The sequence below is a fragment of the Littorina saxatilis genome, linkage group LG17, assembly GCF_037325665.1.
Source record: "Littorina saxatilis isolate snail1 linkage group LG17, US_GU_Lsax_2.0, whole genome shotgun sequence".
Taxonomy (NCBI): domain Eukaryota; kingdom Metazoa; phylum Mollusca; class Gastropoda; order Littorinimorpha; family Littorinidae; genus Littorina; species Littorina saxatilis.
Genome location: NC_090261.1, coordinates 10000610 through 10023340, shown reverse-complemented (window position 1 = coordinate 10023340; position 22731 = coordinate 10000610). Strand labels below are relative to the sequence as shown.

The following is a 22731-nucleotide window of genomic DNA, read 5'->3' as shown; positions in this document are numbered from 1 at the left end:
ATTCCAGAGAGAGTATACACAAGCTGGTCTTCAGTAAGATTTGTAAGTGGGCTGAAAGGTTGGGGATAAAAGCAAACATATGGCTCAGTACTTCATACAGCTGTAAGCATTTTAATACTAACCTTCTTTTTGTGTTGATTGTGCTGTTTGCATAACACAGAAAAAGAAGAAAAGCAAGAAGAAAGACCAGGAGTTGGAGGTGGAGAAAAAGCAGCGGGTGAAGAAAAAAGTAAGGAAGGAGAAAATTGTGGTTTGCAGGAGAGCAAGAAAAAGATGGAGTACAAGACCATCAAATGCCTCTTCGAGAACGTCTCCACAGGAGCCGTCCCTTCTGCTGCGGAGCGATTGGCTGCTACCGCCCCCAAACAGAAGCTCACCGACATCAAAGGCTGTGATTGGCTGGCCGAGCTGTCAGTCACTGTGCGGAAGTTCCGCCGAACGTCGGTGTCGCGTGAACGACAGCAGCGAAACGCAATGCTTGAGAACATGGGCTTTCACGAGAGGTTGCTCTGCGCTGTCACATCTCCCCCCGCAGACCTGCAGGGGATGAGTGCTGAGCACTTCCAGAACCTGGCGCTTGACATCCTGCTGTGGATCGGGGCCGTCCAGGTCAACGATCCTAATAAAAGGTGGGTGCTGGGAATGCTTCTTTAATAAGATATGAAAGATTTCTGTCTCCATGATAGATTTTTGATTTAGAACACCCTTTAGAAACAAAGTGGTTTAGGAAAGGGAGGAACAGACACACAATACACTATGCTCTCTCTCTCTCTCTCTCTCTCTCTCTCTCTCTCTCTCTCTCTCTCTCTCTCTCTCTCTCTCTCTCTCTCTCTCTCTCTCTCTCTCTCTCTCTCTCTCTCTATCTCTCTCTCACTCTCTCTCTCTCTCTCTCTCTCTCTCTCTCTCTCTCTATATATATATATATATATATATATATATATATATATATATATCCCTCTCCCTTGTGTTTCATTTAAGCTGAGTTACCAACTGGCTTCTGAATGACAATTTGATTTTCAGACCCAGTTTTGTTTACTGATTTGCTCATTATTAGTAATCTCCTTTGTCTTCTCATGAGATATATGTATAATACACCCTTTCGGAGTCTCAGGCGAGAGCAAATCTCGCGTCGCGAGACAATCCGCGCATTGCATGCTGGGATTGCAAATTGTACCAAACACGAGGTCTTCAGAAGAGGTACATTGCCGATTGCGTTCAAGTTTTCCCTCGTAAGCTCTTATCTCTTTGATATTTCTGTGGTTTTTGTCCCACGATAGTCACTGCTCTTTGTGTACGGTACACTGTAGAGTGTTTGGTACAACGGAGCGCCCCCTGCCACCGAAAATTTGACTAGCCGCGCATGCACACTCGAAACTCTGAAGGGGTGTATTGTTAAATGCCTTGTACACTTTAATGTTTCAGGAATGGTACCCAGTGCCTGGTGCTGACAATTCAACCCTGCCTGAAGGACCTAGTCAAGTCGTGCTTCATTGAAGCTCCTCGCACCACCGCTCACAAGTGTGCTCGCCTCCTGGCTCTCTGTATTGAGTGAGTAGTACAATTTATATTTATCGTGTTAGTTCATCAGTCAGCTTTGAACTGTTTTTGTTAGTGGTCTAACTGTAAGACATGATAGAAATAAGAATATTTGCAAACTTGTATGTGATAGTGAGAACACATGTTTTATTTGAAATAATAGGTGAGTGAAAGCAAGACACAGTGTATTTTATGAAAGAAGATTGAAGAGAGTGGCGTGAGAAGGGTCAACTTTGTGCCTGTAATTGTGAAGTTGGATGTTATATAGAAAGAACTGTTTCTTTCGTCTGTGACTTTCATGAATCAATTGTGTTTTGGCAGGTACGCCAAGATGTCGGACGACATTGACCTGGCCCCCTCCTTCAGCTTCCAGTTGCTACAGGCACAGGTTGACTGCTTGCCCCTCTTGGTCAGTTGTGGTTCTGCGGGTTCCCTCAAATGGTTCTTTGTTCTGCTGAACCGGGTCAAGTGCATGGACCCATCCCTTGTGGCTCGTGCTACAACAGACTTGCTGAACGCTGTGTCCTCTCAGTACCATCGCAACATGTCGCCACATCACTCCCTGCTCAAGACAAGGTGTGTAGATGAAGAAGATGTGTTAGAGGTACTTGACTCGAATATTGGCTTGCTGTCTGTTATGAAGAGCCACTGGAAGTTTGGTGGGGGAAACTCTTGAATGCAATAAGTAAACCAAGACGGTTGTCATTACGACTGGTGTTAGGATTATGGACGCAGTTGTAAAAACATTGTCATGGGCCTATGAATTACCGCTTCTTCAGAAGATACAACATGTGTATCTTACCTACTTACGTACTGCCTGTTGTGCCGATTGTGTATCCGACTTATGCTTAGACATGCAAGCAAATAAAAACAATTTTTAAAAGTGTTCTTTGTTGTTCTAGGGAGAAGGTAACAGTTCTTGGGTTTTATGAACTAGTGGTTTGTTATGCTTCATCACCCAAGTTGGTTTAAAAAATATTTTATTAATGAAATGTTTGCAGGTATGGGCTATACGGCAACCCCTTTGACATGGACATGTTCGACGTGGAACTCCCCCACAACCTTCGCCAGCCCCCCACCCCACCTTCCTCCTATGCCTCCGCTGTCGCCAAGAACACCAGTACATTTGGCGGACCGGTTGCCAGCAATGCTGTGCCCCCTGTGGTTGCCAGTACTATCGGCAATGGCAACGGAAACGGCAACGGTGCTAGTAACGTGCAGAGTCGTGAGGAGCCAGACCTGTTTGAGATGCTGAACAATCCCCTGGAGAAGTCTGGATGCTCTCAGGTGAGGAGTGTGATGGGTACTTTCTTTGCAGTGGAGATGTGGGCGGGAAGGGGTCGAGATTAGAGATCTTATACATTCTTTGATATGAATATGTGTTATTAAATCATGAAATGTTTATAAGGGGAGTAGGCAGGAAGCAATTTGTTCCTTTTTGTTTTCTGTTTGATGCTATATGTATAAAGTAAATGACAATTTGGCACATGCAGCAAGGTGCATGAAGTCAGGTTCATCTCCATCCAACAACTTTGATATGTTCACTATGTGGTAAATGTACAGACACTGTTCATCACTTTGCAGGCTGAAAAGACAGGCCCGTTTTACATACCTTTATCATTTAATTTTGTGTTGGAGTGCATGTATATGTTGTAAAGAACGACCCTTGAGGTGTGCGTGTTATTCAATATTAACACGCTCACCTGCTGTCCACAGGTTGAGTTCCTGCGTAACCACGTGCTGGGCCTGCTGGAAGTGGAGCCCTTGACCTTCACCTGTCACGCCACGTCGGACGGAACGCGTGTGGAACGCGTTGACGCCAGTCCCCACCCACCCAGCTCAGCCTCAGGGCCCACCCTTAACCCCGTCCCCCTCAGCATGAGTGGTCTGGGGTTCGATGATACCACACCAGCCAGCATGCTCCCCATGGGCGGCCCGGTGGGCGGGTCGGGGTCGTCAGCGTCGGGGTCTTCGGGGCTGGTGATGGCAGACTCGCTGAAGAAGCTGGCCCAGATGTATGCCAAGCAGCTGCACCCCGGCTATAAGCAGATCCACCAGCTCATCTCCGATCATGTCAGCAAGGCCATTGAGGTGAGGAGCTGGCAGGGCGCTTTATTTTATTGTATTTTTATATTGTCAGCTGACGGAACATTTTATCACTTTGTAGATTCACAATGTGAGTTGTTTGTTTTAAATTTCAATCATGAGCTTTTGTTTTCTTTTATTTATAAGAGAAGCCCATGTATCCACTGAATGTTCAGACTGAGTAAATACCATACCATTCTCTTTCAAGGAAAATTGTCCTTCAAAACTTTTGAGAAAGGTTAATTTCCTTGATGAGTTATTCTGCAACCAGTTATAAGATAGAGCTGCTGAATCTTTTGATATTGAATGAGATGTGTAGTTCATTAGAACAGGTCTTGTCAAACAGTACAAATGTTCTTTTCTCCTTCTTCTCCTTCTTCTGCGTGCGCTCAGTTCTCTTCTACTCCCGAAATAGTACATGTAACCAGAGATTGCTTTGTGTTTGCAGACGAAACACGCACACCCTCCTCCCACTCCCCCTCCACTGCCCCCCATCCACATGAACATCTCGATGATGGCCAACGCCACGGGCCAGCAGACCCCCACCGTCACCTCCGTCTCCAACTTTCTGGATCACGCCCCCACCTGGAAAGAGTCCTTCACCACCAACGCTGGAACCTCCACATCCTCAGCTCCGTTTCTGCAACATCAGCAGCAACAGCAGCAGCAACAGCAACAACAAGCTGCCCAGAAAGCCATCCCTTTCTCGCAGAATCACTCGCTACTGCAACCTCCGCCTGACCAGGTCATGGTCATTGAGAGAATGCATTCAGGTACGTGTTGAGATGGTATGAAGTCTCTGTTTATTTTTTTAAGATTTTGTGTGTGACTTGACTGAAAGAGTCAAATGAACACTGTTTAAATTTAGATATATATTAGACTCATTGGACAAATCCTTGTTAGACTGAAACTTAGTATGGTACAAGTGAAAGTATGGTACAAGTGAAAGTTGCTCAAATGTTGATGACAGAGGAATGGACATTTTATCTGCTGCCAGTGTGTCTGGCAAATGTAGCCCTCTCTGGTTCATCTTTCAGTGGTGTACATTGACTTGATTTTGCACATAAAGAAAGCAGTGTGTGATTAGTGCAGTGTTGACCGACAGTCTCAGGGGGAAAAAGTTTCAGGTGAAATTGCGGACTGCTTTTTTAGATCCATATTCATTATTTCTTGCTCTTCTATTTCAGGTGCTCGTCGCTTTGTGACCTTGGACTTTGGCAAGCCCATTGTGCTGACCGACGTGATCATTCCTGCGTGCGGTGACCTTGCGTCTCTCTCCATCGACGTGTGGGTGCAGGGAGAGGAGATCGACGGACAGCGTCTGGTGGTGGCTGCTGATATTGGGACCCGAACTCTAGTCATGAACAACATTATGCCTGCCCCCATTTGTAGATATCTCAAGGTAAGGGGCTGTGGTTATGCATGAAACTAGTGTTGTAGAGGTTGTTTCATGTGTGTGTGCATGTGAGAGAGAGAAAGAGATCTTGTGCACACATGCATACATACTGTCATTTGTAACTTACGTTGATTTTGTTGTACTTTCTCAAAAAGATGTTACATTTTAAGGCTGAATTTGTGTTGATTAATTCTTTACTTTTGAATGATTTTACATGTACCTTGAAATTTTATGAAACATCTCCTCCTCTGTTCGGAGTATGTCAGCATACTGATGCTTTCCCTGTCATCTGTTGCAGATTATAACAGTGGGTCGCTATGGCGCAGGCACCACGAGGTCCCGCATACCTCTGGGCCCGTTCTATGGCCACAGCTACATCCTCCCGTGGGAGTGGCGGGAGTACGCCGACTCCCACAACTACACCACTCCCAGCTCGGCTAGCAACAGCTCGGCCCAGTCGTCGCCCGTCAAACAGCTGGAGGTGGTCAGCCAGTCAGCACTGCTGCAACACCTGGGCGTCTTCCTGTCACTACAGGAAGATCTGCAGTGTCGCTACAGTCTAGCCTGTAACAGACTCTCTTCACTCTTGTCCTCTGTGGCTGATGCCCAGTTCGTGTCGTCCCACGTCAAGTATTACCTGAAGCGCGGGCAGAGAAAGTCGGAGGAGGATTCGTCCATCCTGCAGTCGTACAACGAGTGTCTGCAGCTACAGCTTCAGCTCAACCTGGCCCAGAGAGCCATCGGCCGTCTGCAGAGAGCGTTGGGTCAGTATTGGCGTACCTGTTATGGTTGGCTATTTCATTGCGTGATAAACTGCCCGTGTGTTGCTTCAGTGGTGTCTCCATTGTCTCATTTACTTTCACAATCACATTGTGTCTGTTCATGTTTTGCATTGGTACATGAATCAGTGAAAGTTGTTGTCTGCTATTCTTTTGTATGGAAGTCTCTGGGATGGGTTGGATTGGAGAGTCTTGTCAACAAAGCTGTGAATATTGAAGTCATATTTCTGTTAATCCCCGAAAGCGGCGTATGGCTGCCTAAATGGCAGGGTAAAAAGGGTTATACACGTAAAAACCATGGGAGTTTCAGCCCATGAATAAAGAGGAAGATATATGGTTGTTATGTTAACGAAAATGTGGAAAAGATGCTTCAAGTCACAATGAAATCATTGGCTAAGTTGCCTTGATGGTGTAGTGTAGTGTTTTCTTGGTCATTGTATTTGGTGTGGTCATGTTTGATTGCTCTTTGCACCAACAACATTGTGTGGATTCTGTATCACAGGAGTGAAAGCTGCCGGCCCTGACGACAGCACTCCTCTGGGTCACCGCCTGCAGCACACCTCCACAGACAAGCTGCGCGTCATCATCGAGGGTCTGCTAGACACTCTGCTGACCCTCACCGTGCACTCCCCCGCCCTCCCTCAGCCCCCTCATCCTCTCTACCTCGCCCTCCCCCCTCCCACCACAGAGAGTCTGTTCCGTAACCTGTGCCTGCTGGGCTCACGTCGCATCCAGGTAAGAACATTTTTGTGATGAAAAGCTTGAATAGGGTAACAGGTTTGGGGAAATTTGCCAGAGACAAATTGATTATTCCTGTACTTGGTAAAAACTTGTGTATCTATAATATACAGACACCAAGGAAAATGTACTGCTGGTTTTGATAACGTTCGGGTTACATTGGCATGCTATTTTGAGTTCCTTCTTTGTACTGTTTTAGTCTAGACCTGGGTTCAAGGACAAAGTTTGTCATTTGTAGGCCAGTGAACTGGTTCAGTTTTCAAGACGCTTGTTGTCAATGTTACAGGTGAGCGCGGGACTGCTGTTGTCACGTGTGTGTGGCAGTCAGCCCTGGTGGGGAGTGTTCCTGGGGAACGTGCTGCGTGAGTTCTTCCACTCAGAGTACTGCACTGTCTTCCCTCAGGACAGGTGAGTCCTTGGATGTATTGGGTGGGGTGGGGTGGGGGCAAGGCTATGGGGGTGGAGGTCATGAATACTTAGCATCCCAAGATAACGTGTAGTTTAGATTTAGCCTCTTGCATTTGTCACATTCAAAAGAGGATGTTTGGGTCTGTGAATGGGTGTAACTATGACTTCTTTGCCCCCAAATAATGCTGACAAGGAGCTATGAATGTCAGCAAGATAAAAATGTGCTGTAAAATAAAAGAGAAAGTAGCACTATGCTTTGTAGAACAACGGGATCAAAACTAGATCTTGTGTTTGTAGGAGTAAGTTGCAATAAACTGAGTGAACTTGAGCCAAAACCTTCAACTTTTCCTCCCACATTGCAGAGTGTTTGTGTTACTGAGCACCCTCAGCCAGAAAGCGTTGACAGGACCAAGCTCCGTGCACATCCTGGACAGTCTGCTTGGCATGCTCACCAGCGTCCTACAGCCGCTCATGTCGGGTCAGGGGTCAGGTGCCCAGACCATGGGTTGCCTTGACCTTGGCATGGTCAGCTGGATCCTGCTGTTCCTGTGTCGCAACTTTGACAGCGCCCTGTCCCAGGGGTCCAGTGACGATTCTGAGAAAAGCAGCAAGCGAGAGAGAGAAGGTGAGTGGGGCCTTAGTGAGAGGGGGGGTTCTCATCTGGTTGAGATGTTGGTATTTTTGTGTTATAATTATATAGTTTTGCTGGTCGTTTCTGTGTTACTGTTAGTTCATTGTGAGCTCAAAGCAGTGCTGTGTGGGATCTTTGCGCATGAGTTACATACTTATCTCCCTTCTATTGAAGCTCGGAACTTGTATACTTGTTGTCTTCCTATTCTTGTGTGCCGTTTTCAGTGTCAGTTCTCCCTTTCAAACAAATCCTGAAGAAAATTCTTTGATCAGCAGATAAAAAACCCAAAAAACTGTCTTTGTTTAAATTCGTTGTAAGAAATTGTAATGTCTGTTTACCAAGCAAGTCATGCTTTTTAGGCTTGAGTAAAGTTTTACAGTCAATGATGAGCTTGTAGTTTTGTTTTTCATTACTTTTGAGTTCATGTAAAAGTTTATTGTCAGTAATCAATCAATCAATATGAGGCTTATATCGCGCGTATTCCGCAGGTACAGTTCTAAGCGCAGGGATTTATTTTTTATTTGTATTTTTATGCAATTATTATCGCGCACATATTCAAGGCGCAGGGATTTATTTATGCCGTGTGAGATGGAATTTTTTTTACACAATACATCACGCATTCACATCGGCCAGCAGATCGCAGCCTTTTCGGCGCATATCCTACTTTTCACGGCCTATTATTCCAAGTCACACGGGTATTTTGGTGGACATTTTTATCTACGCCTATACAATTTTGCCAGGAAAGACCCTTTTGTCAATCGTGGGATCTTTAACGTGCACACCCCAATGTAGTGTACACGAAGGGACCTCGGTTTTTCATCTCATCCGAAAGACTAGCACTTGAACCCACCACCTAGGTTAGGAAAGGGGGGTTAGGAAAGAGGGGAGAAAATTGCTAACGCCCTGACCCAGGGTCGAACTCGCAACCTCTCGCTTCCGAGCGCAAGTGCGTTACCACTCGGCCACCCAGTAATAAGTTTGGTGTGTGGTGTCAGGTGTAGGCAGCAGTCGGTGGAGCTTCATCCAGGGCTCGTGGACGGGTGCAGGCAGCGGGAGCGGCAAGAGCAAGTCACGCAAACTGTACAGTCGCTCCATGCAGAAACGTATCCTGCACCACAAGCAGCGCCTCCACGACATCGAGGCCGCCAAGTCCATGATCGAGAAAGCCAAGGACAAGGTCAGTGCACTTCCAGCTGATGTCTGGATTGAAATTGTTGAAGATAGAAAACAGGGTGGCAGCAAGTGGGTTTGAATACTCTTGGGGTAGAGAGAATACTGAGGGGTCAGCATGTTGAGTTGCAGAGTGTGTTCATTACTAGTTGTGCTAAGGTGCCAGGTGTGATGACGCTTACTTCTTTTGTAATACAGTGGAACCCCTCTCTAGCGACCTTGAAAATGTTGACAAAATCGGTCCTTATGGAGGGGGGTCCTTACAGAGGGAGGGGGCGGGGTCAGGGGGCCACAAAGAAAGTCAGATTTTCTTAAAAAAAGAAAACAGAGAAGTTTGAGTTGCTGACGACCGTTCCCTCAAGCAAACTGCTTAGATTTCATGTTTGACATTGTCCATGGTGTCCACCAGTTCTGGTGCATGTACTACCCTGGCCAAGTTTCCTCTCAAGACATCAAAGAGACCGCCCCATTGGTTAAACTCTCCATAGGTTAAACTCGGTCACTGACCCGGGTGCAGGAAGTGTTTCCTCTCTCAGATATGAAAGGGGAACCACCTCTCATAGCTAAAACTGGGTCAATGACCCCTGGGAAGAAGGTCAGTGTCTATAAACAAGGCCACCCAGGTATCACAATGGACCTGCCTTTGATCTCGCCGCACACGCAGATCGGAAAATTCTTTTTTCTGGCAGCCAGGAACCAATCCCAAACCTTTTCATTTACGTCAGAGTATGTTGTCTTCTGCCGCTTTGATCGCATTCGATCGGCATTGTCACCACTCTCCCACCTTCTCAGAATGTTTTCTTTGTCTTGGATAATTCTTTGAATTTGCGATTTTTCAACATCAAGACTTTTTGCAATCGCGATGGCAGTTTCTCCCTTTTTGTGTCTGTTCACAACATTCACTCGATTTTCGAGAGTTAAATATTTTATTTTATTTGTAGACGCCATGTCGATCTCCACTGCTCTTTTGTCCAAAGACTGTCTATTCTGACTGAGTTGACGGTGTATGTTGGTCATGAGAGTTTGTTTTCTCGATGATTGGTTTGTGATGTTTACTCAGCCCACCCAACCATCACACCTCTCAGCGGTTTAGTGCCTTTGCTTACAGGAGACGGTTATAATTGGTTATAACCGGTTTGTCAGTGATGCGTTACGCTGACTGAGAGTCTTGGCTTTGTCTGACAAAGTCGTTACACAAGCTGTTAGGTCGGTCCTTAGACGTTAGAGAGGGGTGGTTGCTACACTGGTGACAACTATATAAGGAAACACATCGGTTAAAAAAAAAAAAGGGTCGTTGTGGCGGGGTGGTCGTTAGAGAGGGGGGTCCTTGTGAGGGGTTCCACTGTACTGACTTAAAAAATGTCTTGTACCAGGTGAGCCATGTGGTGTTCAAAGACATGGGAAGCAGCAAGGAGAAGGCGCTGCTCAAAGAACAGGAGACCCTGAGGAAAGAACTGGCCCAGCTTCGCAGCAAGGTATCTTTACATCAGTGTCTTCTGCCTGCTTTGCCTGCCTGCCTGCTTGCTCGTTGCAGTGGAATTCTCTTCAGACTAAAGCTACTTGAATTCTAGATAGAATTCTGGGGAAGAAAGAACTGGTCAAGATTTTCTTCTTGCCAGTATCTTGTACAGTTTTGGTTGTTTTTGAAAATGTTCTCTTGAGAAGAAAAGTCACTTATCAACATTTTTGTCTGAAGGGAGTTGTACTGCATTTGTGAAGTTGTGAAAAGATTGTAACTACATGTACTAGTTCAAGGACTGTAGTAAGAGACCACTAGACTTTCAAGTGATTTTTCATGCTTGCTTTTTGTCTTTGTTTTAACATTTATTTTTCTGTTTGATTAATTTTGCTTGTATTTGATTTGGAATGAAGAACTTGCACGACTTTGTCAATCTTTGTCATTGTGGATTAATAGTAACAATGTTTTAAAAATATTGTTGTCTTATTTGTTGTTTTACTTGTGACTAACAGTCTTTTGCTGCACTGCTAACAGACAGTTGAACCTGCTGTAAGAGACCACTGCTGTTCTAGCTTGCCTTTTACCACAGGCTGCGTCTCCATGCATGGAGATTCCCATGTTTGTAGAAACCCCTGAGAGAATAAACCCTGCTTTTTTCTTTGCGATGCTTATTGTGGGCTTTCTTTGCTTAGGGTAGTGTTTAGTGTAATGATTACCATGCTAAAACTTGCATGCCAAAGAGATTCTCAGATAAAGAATTTTTATTCAGAAAATACCATCTTTATACATATTGTTTCACATTATGAAACATGAGAATACCAATGAAATCCTGTCCAGAAAAAGACCCACACCGAACAAACAAAATCAAAAGTTAAAGTGAGCATGCGCTAAACATGAGTCTTTAGCCTCAGAAGGCCCCTTTTTCACCCCTGTTTTAAACCCAAAAAAGTTATCTGCATTGAATCATTTTATAGCCAGTTAAAACGTTATGCTTTTGAAATGGTAGTTTGAACAAAAGAAGTCAGTTGAGATCTGTTTCTGAAACTGTCTTGAATAGACATTAGCGTATCCTGTATACATCCCCAACCCAGTAGCCCGAGCGTTCCCAGCCTCCAGACACTTACGGCAGGTTCTACTGCTCTGTTTGCAGCATTTCAAAGACTTGATTTTCATGCGTCGTAATGATCTTGAGGTGCTGCGACGCCTGCCGAAGGAGGACCGCGAAGGGCCCGCTGGGAAGGACGGAGACGAGGAGACACCAGAGAGTGTGGTGGTGTTGCCACGGGAACGCTGCCTGCTGGGGGTGCGAGGCCTCATGTCTCTGCTGCTCAGCATGGACTTCTCCTGTCACGTCGACCTCTTCCTGGTCGCCTGCAAGGTCAGTGAAATGGCCTTGTTTTAAGAACGTTGATGGTCTTGGAAGGTGTGTGGATACTAGGGAGACCTCAGCAGGTAAAGCGATAAAACTGAGTAAACAAGAAAGAAGATAAAGAATAACGATTGTTCTGCGAAAGATCACCTGAGGCTGCAGTTTTGACAGCAATTTTAGAACTGTGGTCTGATTGGTTGATTTCCGTAATGTATTTATTTTGTTAATCTTCATCTCTGCAGCTTTGCTAAACACGGTTTTACCGTTTACTGTGGCTGGATTCATTTTAAATTTTGCAGTGTGGAATTATTTCAATGGGAGCAAATTGTATTTGATTTGTGTGTATGTTCTGGAGTTATATACTGAGAGTCTATATGTTTCACCACTGTTGTACATTATGAGTTACGTAAATTTCACATGATCAGTGATCTGTGATCAGTTATGTAGAGTCCAAATGAGATTAATCAAACGGCCATCCTGTTTGTTCTTACGACAGGTGCTAGCCAAGATCTGTGTGGTGACTCGCCCAGCCTTGACCTTGGCAGAGGTGATGTCCCAAGAGCAGCTGGAGCGTCTAATCCTGCTGGCGGTTCACCATGACAACAGCCAGGGGCCGTCTGTGTGGGGCGGACCCTGGGCCGCTCACGCCATCACCTGCCTGCTGCAGGATATTCTGGAAGGTAATTCACCTGGTGTTTAGATTGATCAAGGTTGGGTGGTAGATTCAGTGGGACTCTGTCATATATTTATTTGTGTTGTTCTAATCGTCTTATCTTTTTATTTGTTTGCGGCAGTTGTTGAAGGTTATGTGAGTTGTTCAAGATATGCTAATTCTTGTAGAATAATGAATGGTTTAAAAGGCAAGTAACTGGAATAAAACTTTGATGTTACAAGGATTGGATCAAAATCAGGTAGATAGGTGATACTGTGTTCACTCTACCTGCTCTCCCGAGCAGAGTAAAACAATGAACTTGCAAAAGTAAATTTATTGTGTCAGTCGTTTCAATTTGCCCTTGCTTTAAGCATCCCATTAGCTTAGATAAGGAGACAAATGTGTGTTGAGAGATAACTGGAAGCTTTGTGTGTGCCTCAGGAGAGAAGCAGTTCCCCAGCTCCATGACGTCGTCAGAAGAAGACCTGCTGGGCACAGAGATGGCGGATGTGGAGGAGCAGCTTGCACACAGTGCGTCCTCTGTCAACACTGACGATGGTACTGATGATGACTTAGGTAAACCTCTCACGCAGTTGGGAGTTTGTGTGCGTTTTGAAAATTGTACTTGAAGCAAAAGTCTGCTCAGGCAATTTGAGAAAGGTTCTATGGGGTAGTAATGTGTGTGTGGCCACTGACTGGCTGTGTACACATATCAGAACCTTACGGAGTTCCATCTTGCAAAAGTTGATGAATGTAAAGAATTGGGCTGTTCAGATCTTCATGGCTTTTTTTCCAATCAGACTCCTGAGGGCCAGCTTTAGTTAGTGGTTTAGAAAAGTACCCGGTGAAAACGTGTAGAATCTGTTAAGAGAGAACGCCAATGGAAGATGTGGAATCAGTCTTGGACTCTGTAAACTGCACTATTGAGTTACTAAGAAATTCATGCTGAAGGCATGAAGTAAGAGGGATATTAGTAGAGGGATGGTAAAAGACTTTTCCTGAAGGTAGTGTGACATGACAGAGTCCTTCAACTTTTCCAGACTCAGCACCAGAAGGTGGGGCAGAAGGAGGCATGGAGCCGTCGTCAGGGTTCAAGGACACCAGCCTCATGATGGACCTGCTCCTGGAAGACGTCATGGAGGACGACTACGGCGATTCCTTCTCCATCATGGACATACCGCCACCTCCTCCAGAGCCCAAGCTCTTCTCGCCGTACTCCTCTGCGTTTGGCAAAGCTCCCAAGAAGAAGTCGACAGGGGCCTCTACACAGCAGAACGGAGAGCTGGACCTCATGCTCAGCCCTCCTCTGGTGCAGGCTAAAGGGTATGGACAGGACTGGGTGGCCGAGTGGTAACGCAGTTGCGCTCGGAAGCGAGAGGTTGCGAGTTCGACCCTGGGTCAGGGCGTTAGCAATTTTCTCCCCCCTTTCCTAACCTAGGTGGTGGGTTCAAGTGCTAGTCTTTCGGATGAGACGAAAAACCGAGGTCCCTTCGTGTACACTACATTGTGGTGTGCACGTTAAAGATCCCACGATTGACAAAATGGTCTTTCATGGCAAAATTGTATAGGCATAGATAAAAAATGTCCACCAAAATACCCGTGTGACTTGGAATAATAGGCCGTGAAAAGTAGGATATGCGCCGAAATGGCTGCGATCTGCTGGTCGATGTGAATGCGTGATGTATTGTGTACAAAATTCCATCTCACACGGCATAAATAGATCCCTGCGCCTTGAGTCAGAGTCTAGAGATACGCGCGCGATATCAGACTTCATATAAAAAAAAAAGTATGGTTGTGTTTTATTGCGTATTTGTTCGAAATAGGGTGGTGTCATATGAGAGGGAAATGGAGGAGGAAACAAATCTGAAGGCATCTAGTTGTGATGTTTTACGGTTTTACTTGTACACTTCTCTGAAAGCAAGCTCTCATTTTTGCATTTGTTGTATTTATCTCTTGTTCGTCCTCTGGAAAATCCGCCAAGCTGAAAATGTAGTGAAGTTTTTATCTTGTGTAAAAAATGAATCAGTGTGCAAAATCACACTTTTTTGAAATACATTCATTTTTGTTGTGATCAGTGCTTTGATGTCTCATTCCCAGATTGTACATGAAGTGACGGTTTTGTTCTGTGAGCAGTATCCTGGATGGGAAGAAGACGACGGCAGACCGCATCAAGAAGATGAAGACCAAGCTGAATGACCTGATCAACACCAGCAAGTCCTCGGCTAATAGCCACGGCCTCTCTGTGGCTCAGGACGCGCGGCTAGAGTTTGGTCTGCAGTGGCTGCCGGAGCTGCGCATGAGGGTTAGTGTCATATGAAAGTGTTGTCAAGAAAAGGAATGTAGTGAATCTTTTCTTAACGATATTTATGCATTGGCTATGCCTGTTGTTCAAGTAAAAATTGGCTCCAGCAGAAAGCACATGAAGTTAAAGACAAAGAACTAAACAAACAAACAAAGGCATTTGAAGAAAGCTAGGTGAAGAACAAACAGATAATCCAACCAGACAGTATTTTGTTTCATGAATCTCTGAGTTGTGTTTTAGACGATGGGACTGCTTTCTGTTTTCTTAACTGCACTGCTTCTCTCATTCATGAGCGATGCCACAAACTACTTGTGAATAGACAGGGGCCCAGAGTTCTCTACTTTTGTCTTTTATGCAGACTACTAATCGAAAACCGAGAGATTGTTTGAATCTGCCGCTTAGTACTGCTGTTGATGTAAATGTGAACAGCTCAGATCATGGGTAATTTTAACACCTTCACATTTAAATGCTTATTTTATAGCCATCCATTGAATTGAGAAGAAAACAAAGCATACTAAACTGCTAAGCATGAATCAAACAATAAGAAAATAAAAAGAACCAACAGCATCGTTTTGTATGTGTGGGTAGTAAACACGTTTTATTTACAAAACACGGCGGAAAATGGCGACAAATTTGTTGCACAGCGACAGGTCACTTTCTTCAACCAAGGCCAGTACTTTCATACATGACAAAGGAAAGCAAATATGGCCTGAATAATAAAGTTATAGTGTTCCTTTGCGTGTCTGAGTGATAAACTGTTTTAACCAACTATCTTCTGAAACGTAATTGCACTCAGCAGATTTGTCTTCCGCTCATAACTTTCGTGTCACACGGTCTTTGCTACAAACAGATAGATCGCATTCTCGCAGAAAATCATTGACAACACAGACCAGTCATTTTTAGCATTGCATTTGGAAAGGGCTACTATTATAGTGTGTTTTAAGAAAGAAAAACATTACAGTATCGGCAGAACACGACCAAATGAGTTTTCGTGTCATAGCGTTATGGGCGTGAGATTGTGTTCTCACACTGTGGCAAAATCATTGACAACACAGACAAGTCAGTTTTAGCATAGACATTGGGAAAGGCTACTATTATAGTGTGTTTTAGGAAAGAAAAACATTATAGTATCAGCAGAACACGACCAAATCATGACAAATGAGTTTGCGTTTTGGGCGTTATGGGCGTTTTTTCACACTGCAGATCATATCTCAAAAACTACGGAGTGGATCTTTATGAAATTTGATATGGATATTTTTGACTGGATTTTCTCATAGAAGGTTTTTCCGTTAATTGATAGGACAGTTTGATGACGTCATATTTTACCGTTTGCCAAAAGGTCGAGGCAGCACTTTCACAGTTACAGTTTTTCATCAATTTGATCGAATTTCTTACCACACAATCTCAGATCTAGGCCGGATTATGGGATTGCATTTCAGTTTGGTCACTTAAAGTTTTGTTATTGAAATGTTTGTTCGAAATATGTCATTTTTTCAAATTTTTAAAAACTAATATTTGAAAAAAAAAATTTATATTAGTGTATTCCCTATTGCGTCCTGTATCTAAAACTATATAGTTTTGTTGTTTTGTATTGATAATTATGCTTAAAAATGAAGAAAACCGATAAATAACCACTATCTTTATTTATGAAAAAAGACACTTAAAAACAACTTCTATCTATTCCTTACCATTTTCTGATTCCAAATATATATAGTTTCATGGTGTTTGACGTTGAAAATAGGCTACAACTTAACAAACTCGGATCGTTGAATGGAAATTATACTTCCAAGCTCCGTGCAGCTGACAACATGATAAAAACACGTCATTTCAAGTGTGGAACACGCTCATGACGTCATACTGAAAGGTGATGAATTATGGCTTCACCTTGCGATGTTTCATTTCAAACATGGTAACATTTTTAAAGGGGTTTCTTTCTCAGATTTCTGTTTGCCCTCTGTCTGTCTCTCTATGTCTCCGTCTGTCTGACTGATTCAATTAAATGTGTAATTACTTAGTTTTGCAAAAGTCAAACTAAGTAGGATATACCTAATTGATTCAGGTCTCTAAATTCTTATTGTAAAATTGTGAGTTTTATTCAAAACAAATTTAATTGGTGTTTTAAACTCAATAATGGGGCATGCTGTGATGAGCAGAAGAATGTGTGTTTACGAGCAGAAAAAGCCCATCAAAGTCAAGAATCGTGTTTTTCTTTTTTCTATTTTCACCGTGTAGCTTCCTACAGACACTAAGCAACAGTGTGGTAACACTTACAGTGCAATATCTTGTACTTTGTTTTTGACGTCTGTGCAACACTTCATTGACCCATGATCTGAGCTGTTCACAAATACGAAGTGAACTTAATCACTCTTTACTGTCTTCCAGGTGATGCTGTCAGTGCATGTGGAGAACGTGTTTGGAGCGTTCACCAGCTCACTACCAACACCCCCTCAGCTTCCCCACATGCTGAGCGAGCCGTCTCTTGTCACACCGCCCACTGATGATGAACTGTCACAGGCCACTCTCAACACACAGAATGTGAGTCCTGTTGAGATCAAGTTTGTTGCAGCAAATTCTGTCTGGCTTTTTTTAATTTTACCTTTCGTTTCCCTTTCTTAATGCCTATGATCACCTTTTCTCTCTCTCTCTCTCTCTCTCTCTCTCTCTCTCTCTCTCTCTCTCTCTCTCTCTCTCTCTCTTGGTATTTCTCTCCCTTTTTCTTTCCTTATTCTTCCCTCAGCAAATTTCTCAGTGTATTCTCTGACTATTGGGGTATGCATGTAGTTCCCAGAAACCAAATGGACTTCCTTAGCATTTGCTTCTGATGTAAAAGGATGAAGGTGTGTTTACATACACATGTGTGTCCTGTAGTATGTATTTATTGACTCACCCAAGTCATCAGGAGAGTCTTAGGAATGAGCAGTGTTAGGCCGTCTGGAGGGTCTTAAAATGGGGGTAAATTTACAGAGGCTAAGAACCAAAAATACCTGAAAAAACAGGGTTTTTAAAAGTAACGGAGTTTTCAAAGGGGGGGGGGGGGGGGGGTCTCTAAAAGGAAGGGAGTCTTCTAGTGGGGTGCCTGGGTTTTTTCAACTCCTGACAGTCTTGTTGCACCCGTGCAGAGAATAAGGACTGACTCTGCTGTATTTTTTTTCCAGTCCCTGTCATCAGCGGCCATGCTGAGCCAGTGCTTTGACCACCTGTTTGCCCAGCTGTCCCAGGGCCGCGTCAGTCTGGACTCTGTGCTCCAGCTGTGGCTGACCCTCAACCAGAACTGTGCGTCCAGCGTGGCTGACGACCACGGCCCTCAGGCCTTCAACCCAGCTCGCGTGCCCGTCGTTCCCTTAGGCCCCACGGCTGTCGTCCATCTGATGGAGGCTGTCATGGCCGCCCCCATGGTGTCTGTACGCTCCTGGGTCTTCGTCCTGCATACATTATGTCTCCTGACCAATCAGAGACAGGATGCAGCAGCCAGTGCGGGGTCATCGGAGGAGGAGATGGCGGTGGGGGGCCGGGAGACTTCAGTGTCAACCACAGGGTTGGATGGTGTCGGGAACGGGTTGATGGCGTCCGTGGTGCTGACGGATCCCAACCTTGTGCCTCTCATCCTCAAGTTCCTGTCGGGTTCCTCTGCCAACTCTCCTTCCAGCAGTGGGCTGCAATTCTACCAGGCAAGTTTTTTTTGTTTTTTTTAGATAATGCAATCTCTTCTGTGTTTAGAGTTTAATCCAATGTTACTTAGTTTTATGGTTCAAAGTGTGAACTAACTGAGGTGCCAAAAGTATACCCTGCAAGGCTTGAGTCTGTTTCTCCCACAGGATGAAACATTGCCTGGGTAAAATGTCATCTTTATGTTAGTCTTCTTTGAATGTTATGCCATGATGCTTGTGATCGGAAAGAGCTTTCAGTTTCACCTTAAAAACTACACTTGAACTAGATAGTTCATTTCATCAGGTTAAATGTTTTTGATTTCATTTTCTTGTAAGTAGTATGCTGAAGGTGTTCTGGGACTGTATTCTTTTTCACAGCAGGAGTGTAACGTATTGTCTGACTTACAGGTTGGGCCAAGTGCAACCAGGGCGTTTGATGATTTCCTTCATCGCCTGCTGTGCAAGTCAGTGGATGTCAACGGTCAGAACCTGAAAGAACTGCTGCTCAAGATTGTCTACCAGCTTACTGCTGACAGGTGAGGAGAGTTGTTGCTTTTACTGAAACTCTGCATTGCATGCACATATCTTTCATGATTACTAACTATATTTATCCAAAGAGAGAGCATGTAATGACATTCTTTATGAATTGTCTCTGTTGTGTTTGGTTTTTGAGGATGCAGGAGAAAACTCAGAAAACTGTGTGTTAGTTTTGAGGAAGAATGAAAGTAATGGCATACATTTGCAGAATGCTTTCACCGATTGTCTGTAATAGAGTTTTGCACTGACAGAAGTTTATCCTTGTTGCAGGGGCTCTATTTCCACGTGCACAGGGCCGCTGGACGCTCAGTGCAAGTTTGTGGAGTCGGTGTCCGGCGTGGCGTTCGACACAGTGGACCTGAGCAACGCCATCTCTGTGGTGGCATCCATCTCCTCCCTGGTCCACCAGCACATCATGTGTCAGGACCCCATCATCTGCTCCGCCTCGCACGACGCCTCTATCAGCGCTCGCTCCTGCTTCAGTGGACTTTTTGCCTCTCTCTTGCGAGGGGAGGGGGCGCGGGGGTCTGGGGGTGAAGCCAGCAGGGACCAGCTCATGTGCTCCCTGCTTCGTCTAGTCAACAAACTGGTTCAGGTGTCTCTGCCTGGCACAGGTACCCCAAGGGGTAACCCCTCTCAGGGACTCAGCGAGAGTACGGCTGCTTTCGACCAGGTTGAGCTGCAGGAAGGTATGTCCGACGCTGCCAAACTCAACTGGGCGTTTTCATCGTCCATGGTGCAACCCATTCCCACCATCCCCATGTCGGACGATGAGAAGCGACAGCAGAGCAACAACAGTGGGGGTGGCAGCAGTGCGACGGCTAGCGCTGCGTCCAGTGAGGTAGGCAGCGCCGCCGACTCAAGCTCCTCCACGGAAGCTAGACCGACAGGCGAGCGCTACGTGGCAGACATCATTCTGGGCAACCCCCACGTGATGCAGAGTCTCATCCAGGCCCTCAGCTTCTGCAGCAGCAACAAGATGGCGCTGATCCTGGGCTCCGCCCCCAACACCACCACCTCCTCCAACGCAGCCAACCCCAACGACAACTTCAACATGGCCGACCCCTTGTCGGTGGGCGACGGGATCTACCAGATTCTGTGCACGCTGCTACTGAGGGCCACCAACCCCAACGCTGTGACGGAGAGTCTCTTCAAGTACCTGTCTGGCAGCTACCCCCAGCTGGATTCGGGTGCCCTGTGTCGCCTGTCGGAACCTCTGCTCAAGTTCTTGCTGAGGGTGCTCGACTCCCCGGCTTCTATACGCCACTTTGTGGAGCTGGGTGGGTGCTTCAGCTGTTTTTGCAGTTACAGACTACCTCAGCTTAAGTCATAGGAATGTGTTCAAACATTCGTGCTTGTCATCAAGTACAAAGCTTGAAAGCATGTATGCAAAATGCAGTACTGATCACAAAAAAGTATTGAACATCCCATATTGTATTATTTACTGTAAAAGATTTGTTTAGCCTTTGAAGCATACAACATACATTTTCTTTGTTTTTGTTGTACATTTGATGGATTTCATTGGGCTCAGTAGTGTACTCCCAGAATTTCTTTAGAGTGAATGGAAGCAAAAACTGGCTTATTTGTGTCGATATGCATTAAAGTACAAAAATACAAGTGCACATCTGTAATTCAGACATGAGTGCGTTTCCTGTATGTGCTACATACAGCTGTGATTTGACCAGAGCTTTTTGCGTGCAGGCGGAGTGGAGGTTGTGTGTAGTAGCCTGGTGCGGTCCAGCCAGCAGTTCATCTCAGTGGGCCCCAGCATCATCTCCACCATCATGCAGAACATGACCAGCACCGCCGCTGCCGCAGCCGAGGAAAAGGCCAAGGCCGCAGACTCCGACAACGTCGAGGGCTTGTTCAACTTTGCTCCGCTCGGTAAGTCTGGTGTGGAGAATGAATGTTTCCGCTGAGCTGAGTGGAATAATATTGTGCCGGATGGCTCAAATAGTAGAGGGAGTTAGAGGGCACACATGCTCCAGGTGCACTGAAAGTAGCTTCTGTTTTGATGCTTGCTGCTTCATGCTTTGCTGTGTTGGGAGGAAGGAGGCTGAGGTGTGTGAGTCTCTGGAAAAGTACACTAGCGAATAAGCCTGTGGCCTCTTTCACTGGTGACTCTTAGGAGCAGGAGAAAGGCTCATCTCTGTGAATGTCTGTATTTATTGTTTGTGCCCAATCATGCCTTTTGCAAAGTTATGTTTGTGTTAGTCTTTGTCCTTACTGTGGTTTTATTTGATTTAAGTGGAGGTAAGTTTTTTGTCTTCATCCAAATTTTAATTTTATTCTCTCCCACACAGGCAGCATCGTGTCGACCAGCCCCACAGCCAGCCCGGCAGACGCCCTGATCCAGACGTCGGCCCCACACCGGCGAGCGAGGACGGCAGCATGGAGCTACCACTTCTACCCCGACGAACCCTGGGTGGAGCTGGTCATCACTCTGCCCTTCGCCATCCTGCTCAGGCAGGTCCAGATCAGACCCCACAATGGAGCCCTCACCAGTCAGTTGTCATCTTGACCTTTTGTCTTCCATGTTTAGCCCCAGAAAATGCACTGCATAAAATCTTGAAATGTTAAATCAATTCCAACTCAGAATTTTGTGAAATGACTTGAAGGATTTTGGGTATTACACCTTCAGTCTGTTATCACTGCAGAGTGTAGAGAAAGTCTTTCGGCATACAGTTGCTGTATATTTGTAGTATCAGTATAATTAGCTTGCTGATAATGGTGGACAAAAAGAAATAATAATGATGAAAATATAAATGATAATGGTGGACTTTGTTGCAGCTTGTCCCTCCTTTGTGTCGCTGGAGATCAGCCATGACGGACAGAACGTGATCCCCACCTCACCGCCACTGGTGACTTGCAGTCTGGCGGTGATCAAGCTGCAGCTGTTGAGACCGGAGGTGGTGAACGTGGTGACGCTGAGACTGCACCGGCCCCGCGACTCCATGACCATTGGCCTGCAGCAGGTGTGTCTGCGAGGTCAGCGGGCGTTCGGCGAGGTCACTGAGACCTCCAACGCTTTCATGCCCTGCGAGGACACCATGACCAGATGCAGGTACGTCTCAGCCTTGAGGGTCGGGTAGATTACAGTAAATGGTGACGGGTTAAATCTGTTGTTGAACAGATAGGTCCCAGCATTATTGATTAAGAGACGTGTTTATTGTGGGCTGATTGAAGCCTGTTATTTGGACTTTGAATTATGACTATATTCAGGGCGAACATCCACCCTGGCCGAATTGTCATACAACCGAACTACACATACAAAGTGGATCTTTGCTTCTAACAAGCAACGTTTTGAGTGTCCTTTCTTTTGCACGCCACAGGTTTCAAATTCTAGTCTATTGTGTGGTTTGGTCAATATTTGTGTTACGATTGATCTGTTGTTTGTGCTCTTGTATGGATAAAAAGTGGAAAGGAGTTTCACACTTTTCAGACATTTTCCAGCATCGTGCTTCTGGTTTACAAGAGGTTTGTTTTGAAAATGTGAAGTACTCTGGAAACGATTGTTCAAACTCTTCCTTGCAAGAATTTTGGTGATGTTGGTGAATTTGAAGGTGTAGATCAGGCAATAGTGTAACTCAGTGAGTTTATAAAGGGCTGAACTTCAGTCTTGACGTGAAGTATACCTACTTTAAAATAAAATGGTTGTTGTTCTTGTGTCTTACAGCATGGGTTGGCTGCGACTGCTGCACCACTGTCTGATGGCACACAAGGAGGTGGAGGGTGACGTGGCTCGTGCCGCCGCCCCAACCTGTAACGTGCTCAACACCTGTACCTCTCTCCTCGTCTCCCCGGCAACCTCCCTCTACGCCACCAAGATCGAGGCCGTGCTGCTGCGCCTAGGGCTGAGCTCCGTGGAAATAGGCCTGGCCCTCATTGACAACATCCTGAGGAACCCGTCACAGTACGGGGACAGAGGTAAGGCTTCTGGACTGGCTCCTAGAGGGTAGAGAGTGTTGTACGATGATTGGACGGAATCAGCAAGTAGAGTGAGAAATAATGTTGCGTTGGTA

At 45.4% G+C, this 22731-nt stretch overlaps 2 protein-coding genes across 6 annotated transcripts in view; one reads left to right on the top strand and one right to left on the bottom strand.

Moving 5' to 3' along the window:
- The window catches only part of LOC138952660 (galactose mutarotase-like), a 380407-nt gene that overhangs the window by 142535 nt on the left and 215141 nt on the right, over nt 1–22731 (bottom strand). The gene's annotated exons all lie outside the window — the stretch shown is intronic.
- Nucleotides 1–22731, top strand: part of LOC138953160 (dual E2 ubiquitin-conjugating enzyme/E3 ubiquitin-protein ligase BIRC6-like) — a 92776-nt gene that overhangs the window by 24970 nt on the left and 45075 nt on the right. For 3 of the 5 annotated variants that reach the window (XM_070324959.1, XM_070324958.1, XM_070324957.1), the window contains exons 17-42: nt 259–629; nt 1423–1548; nt 1858–2112; nt 2538–2823; nt 3253–3627; nt 4070–4394; nt 4809–5023; nt 5316–5781; nt 6299–6531; nt 6821–6942; nt 7305–7567; nt 8569–8750; nt 10117–10218; nt 11353–11580; nt 12068–12251; nt 12665–12799; nt 13264–13546; nt 14357–14525; nt 16908–17060; nt 17681–18193; nt 18581–18708; nt 18980–19989; nt 20411–20593; nt 21013–21213; nt 21500–21773; nt 22386–22636. In XM_070324959.1, the coding sequence (XP_070181060.1) occupies nt 259–629; nt 1423–1548; nt 1858–2112; nt 2538–2823; nt 3253–3627; nt 4070–4394; nt 4809–5023; nt 5316–5781; nt 6299–6531; nt 6821–6942; nt 7305–7567; nt 8569–8750; nt 10117–10218; nt 11353–11580; nt 12068–12251; nt 12665–12799; nt 13264–13546; nt 14357–14525; nt 16908–17060; nt 17681–18193; nt 18581–18708; nt 18980–19989; nt 20411–20593; nt 21013–21213; nt 21500–21773; nt 22386–22636 (7033 nt within the window). The remainder of the gene's footprint in view (nt 1–258; nt 630–1422; nt 1549–1857; nt 2113–2537; nt 2824–3252; nt 3628–4069; nt 4395–4808; nt 5024–5315; nt 5782–6298; nt 6532–6820; nt 6943–7304; nt 7568–8568; nt 8751–10116; nt 10219–11352; nt 11581–12067; nt 12252–12664; nt 12800–13263; nt 13547–14356; nt 14526–16907; nt 17061–17680; nt 18194–18580; nt 18709–18979; nt 19990–20410; nt 20594–21012; nt 21214–21499; nt 21774–22385; nt 22637–22731) is intronic. The other 2 variants (XM_070324961.1, XM_070324960.1) reach the window with 2 other exon arrangements.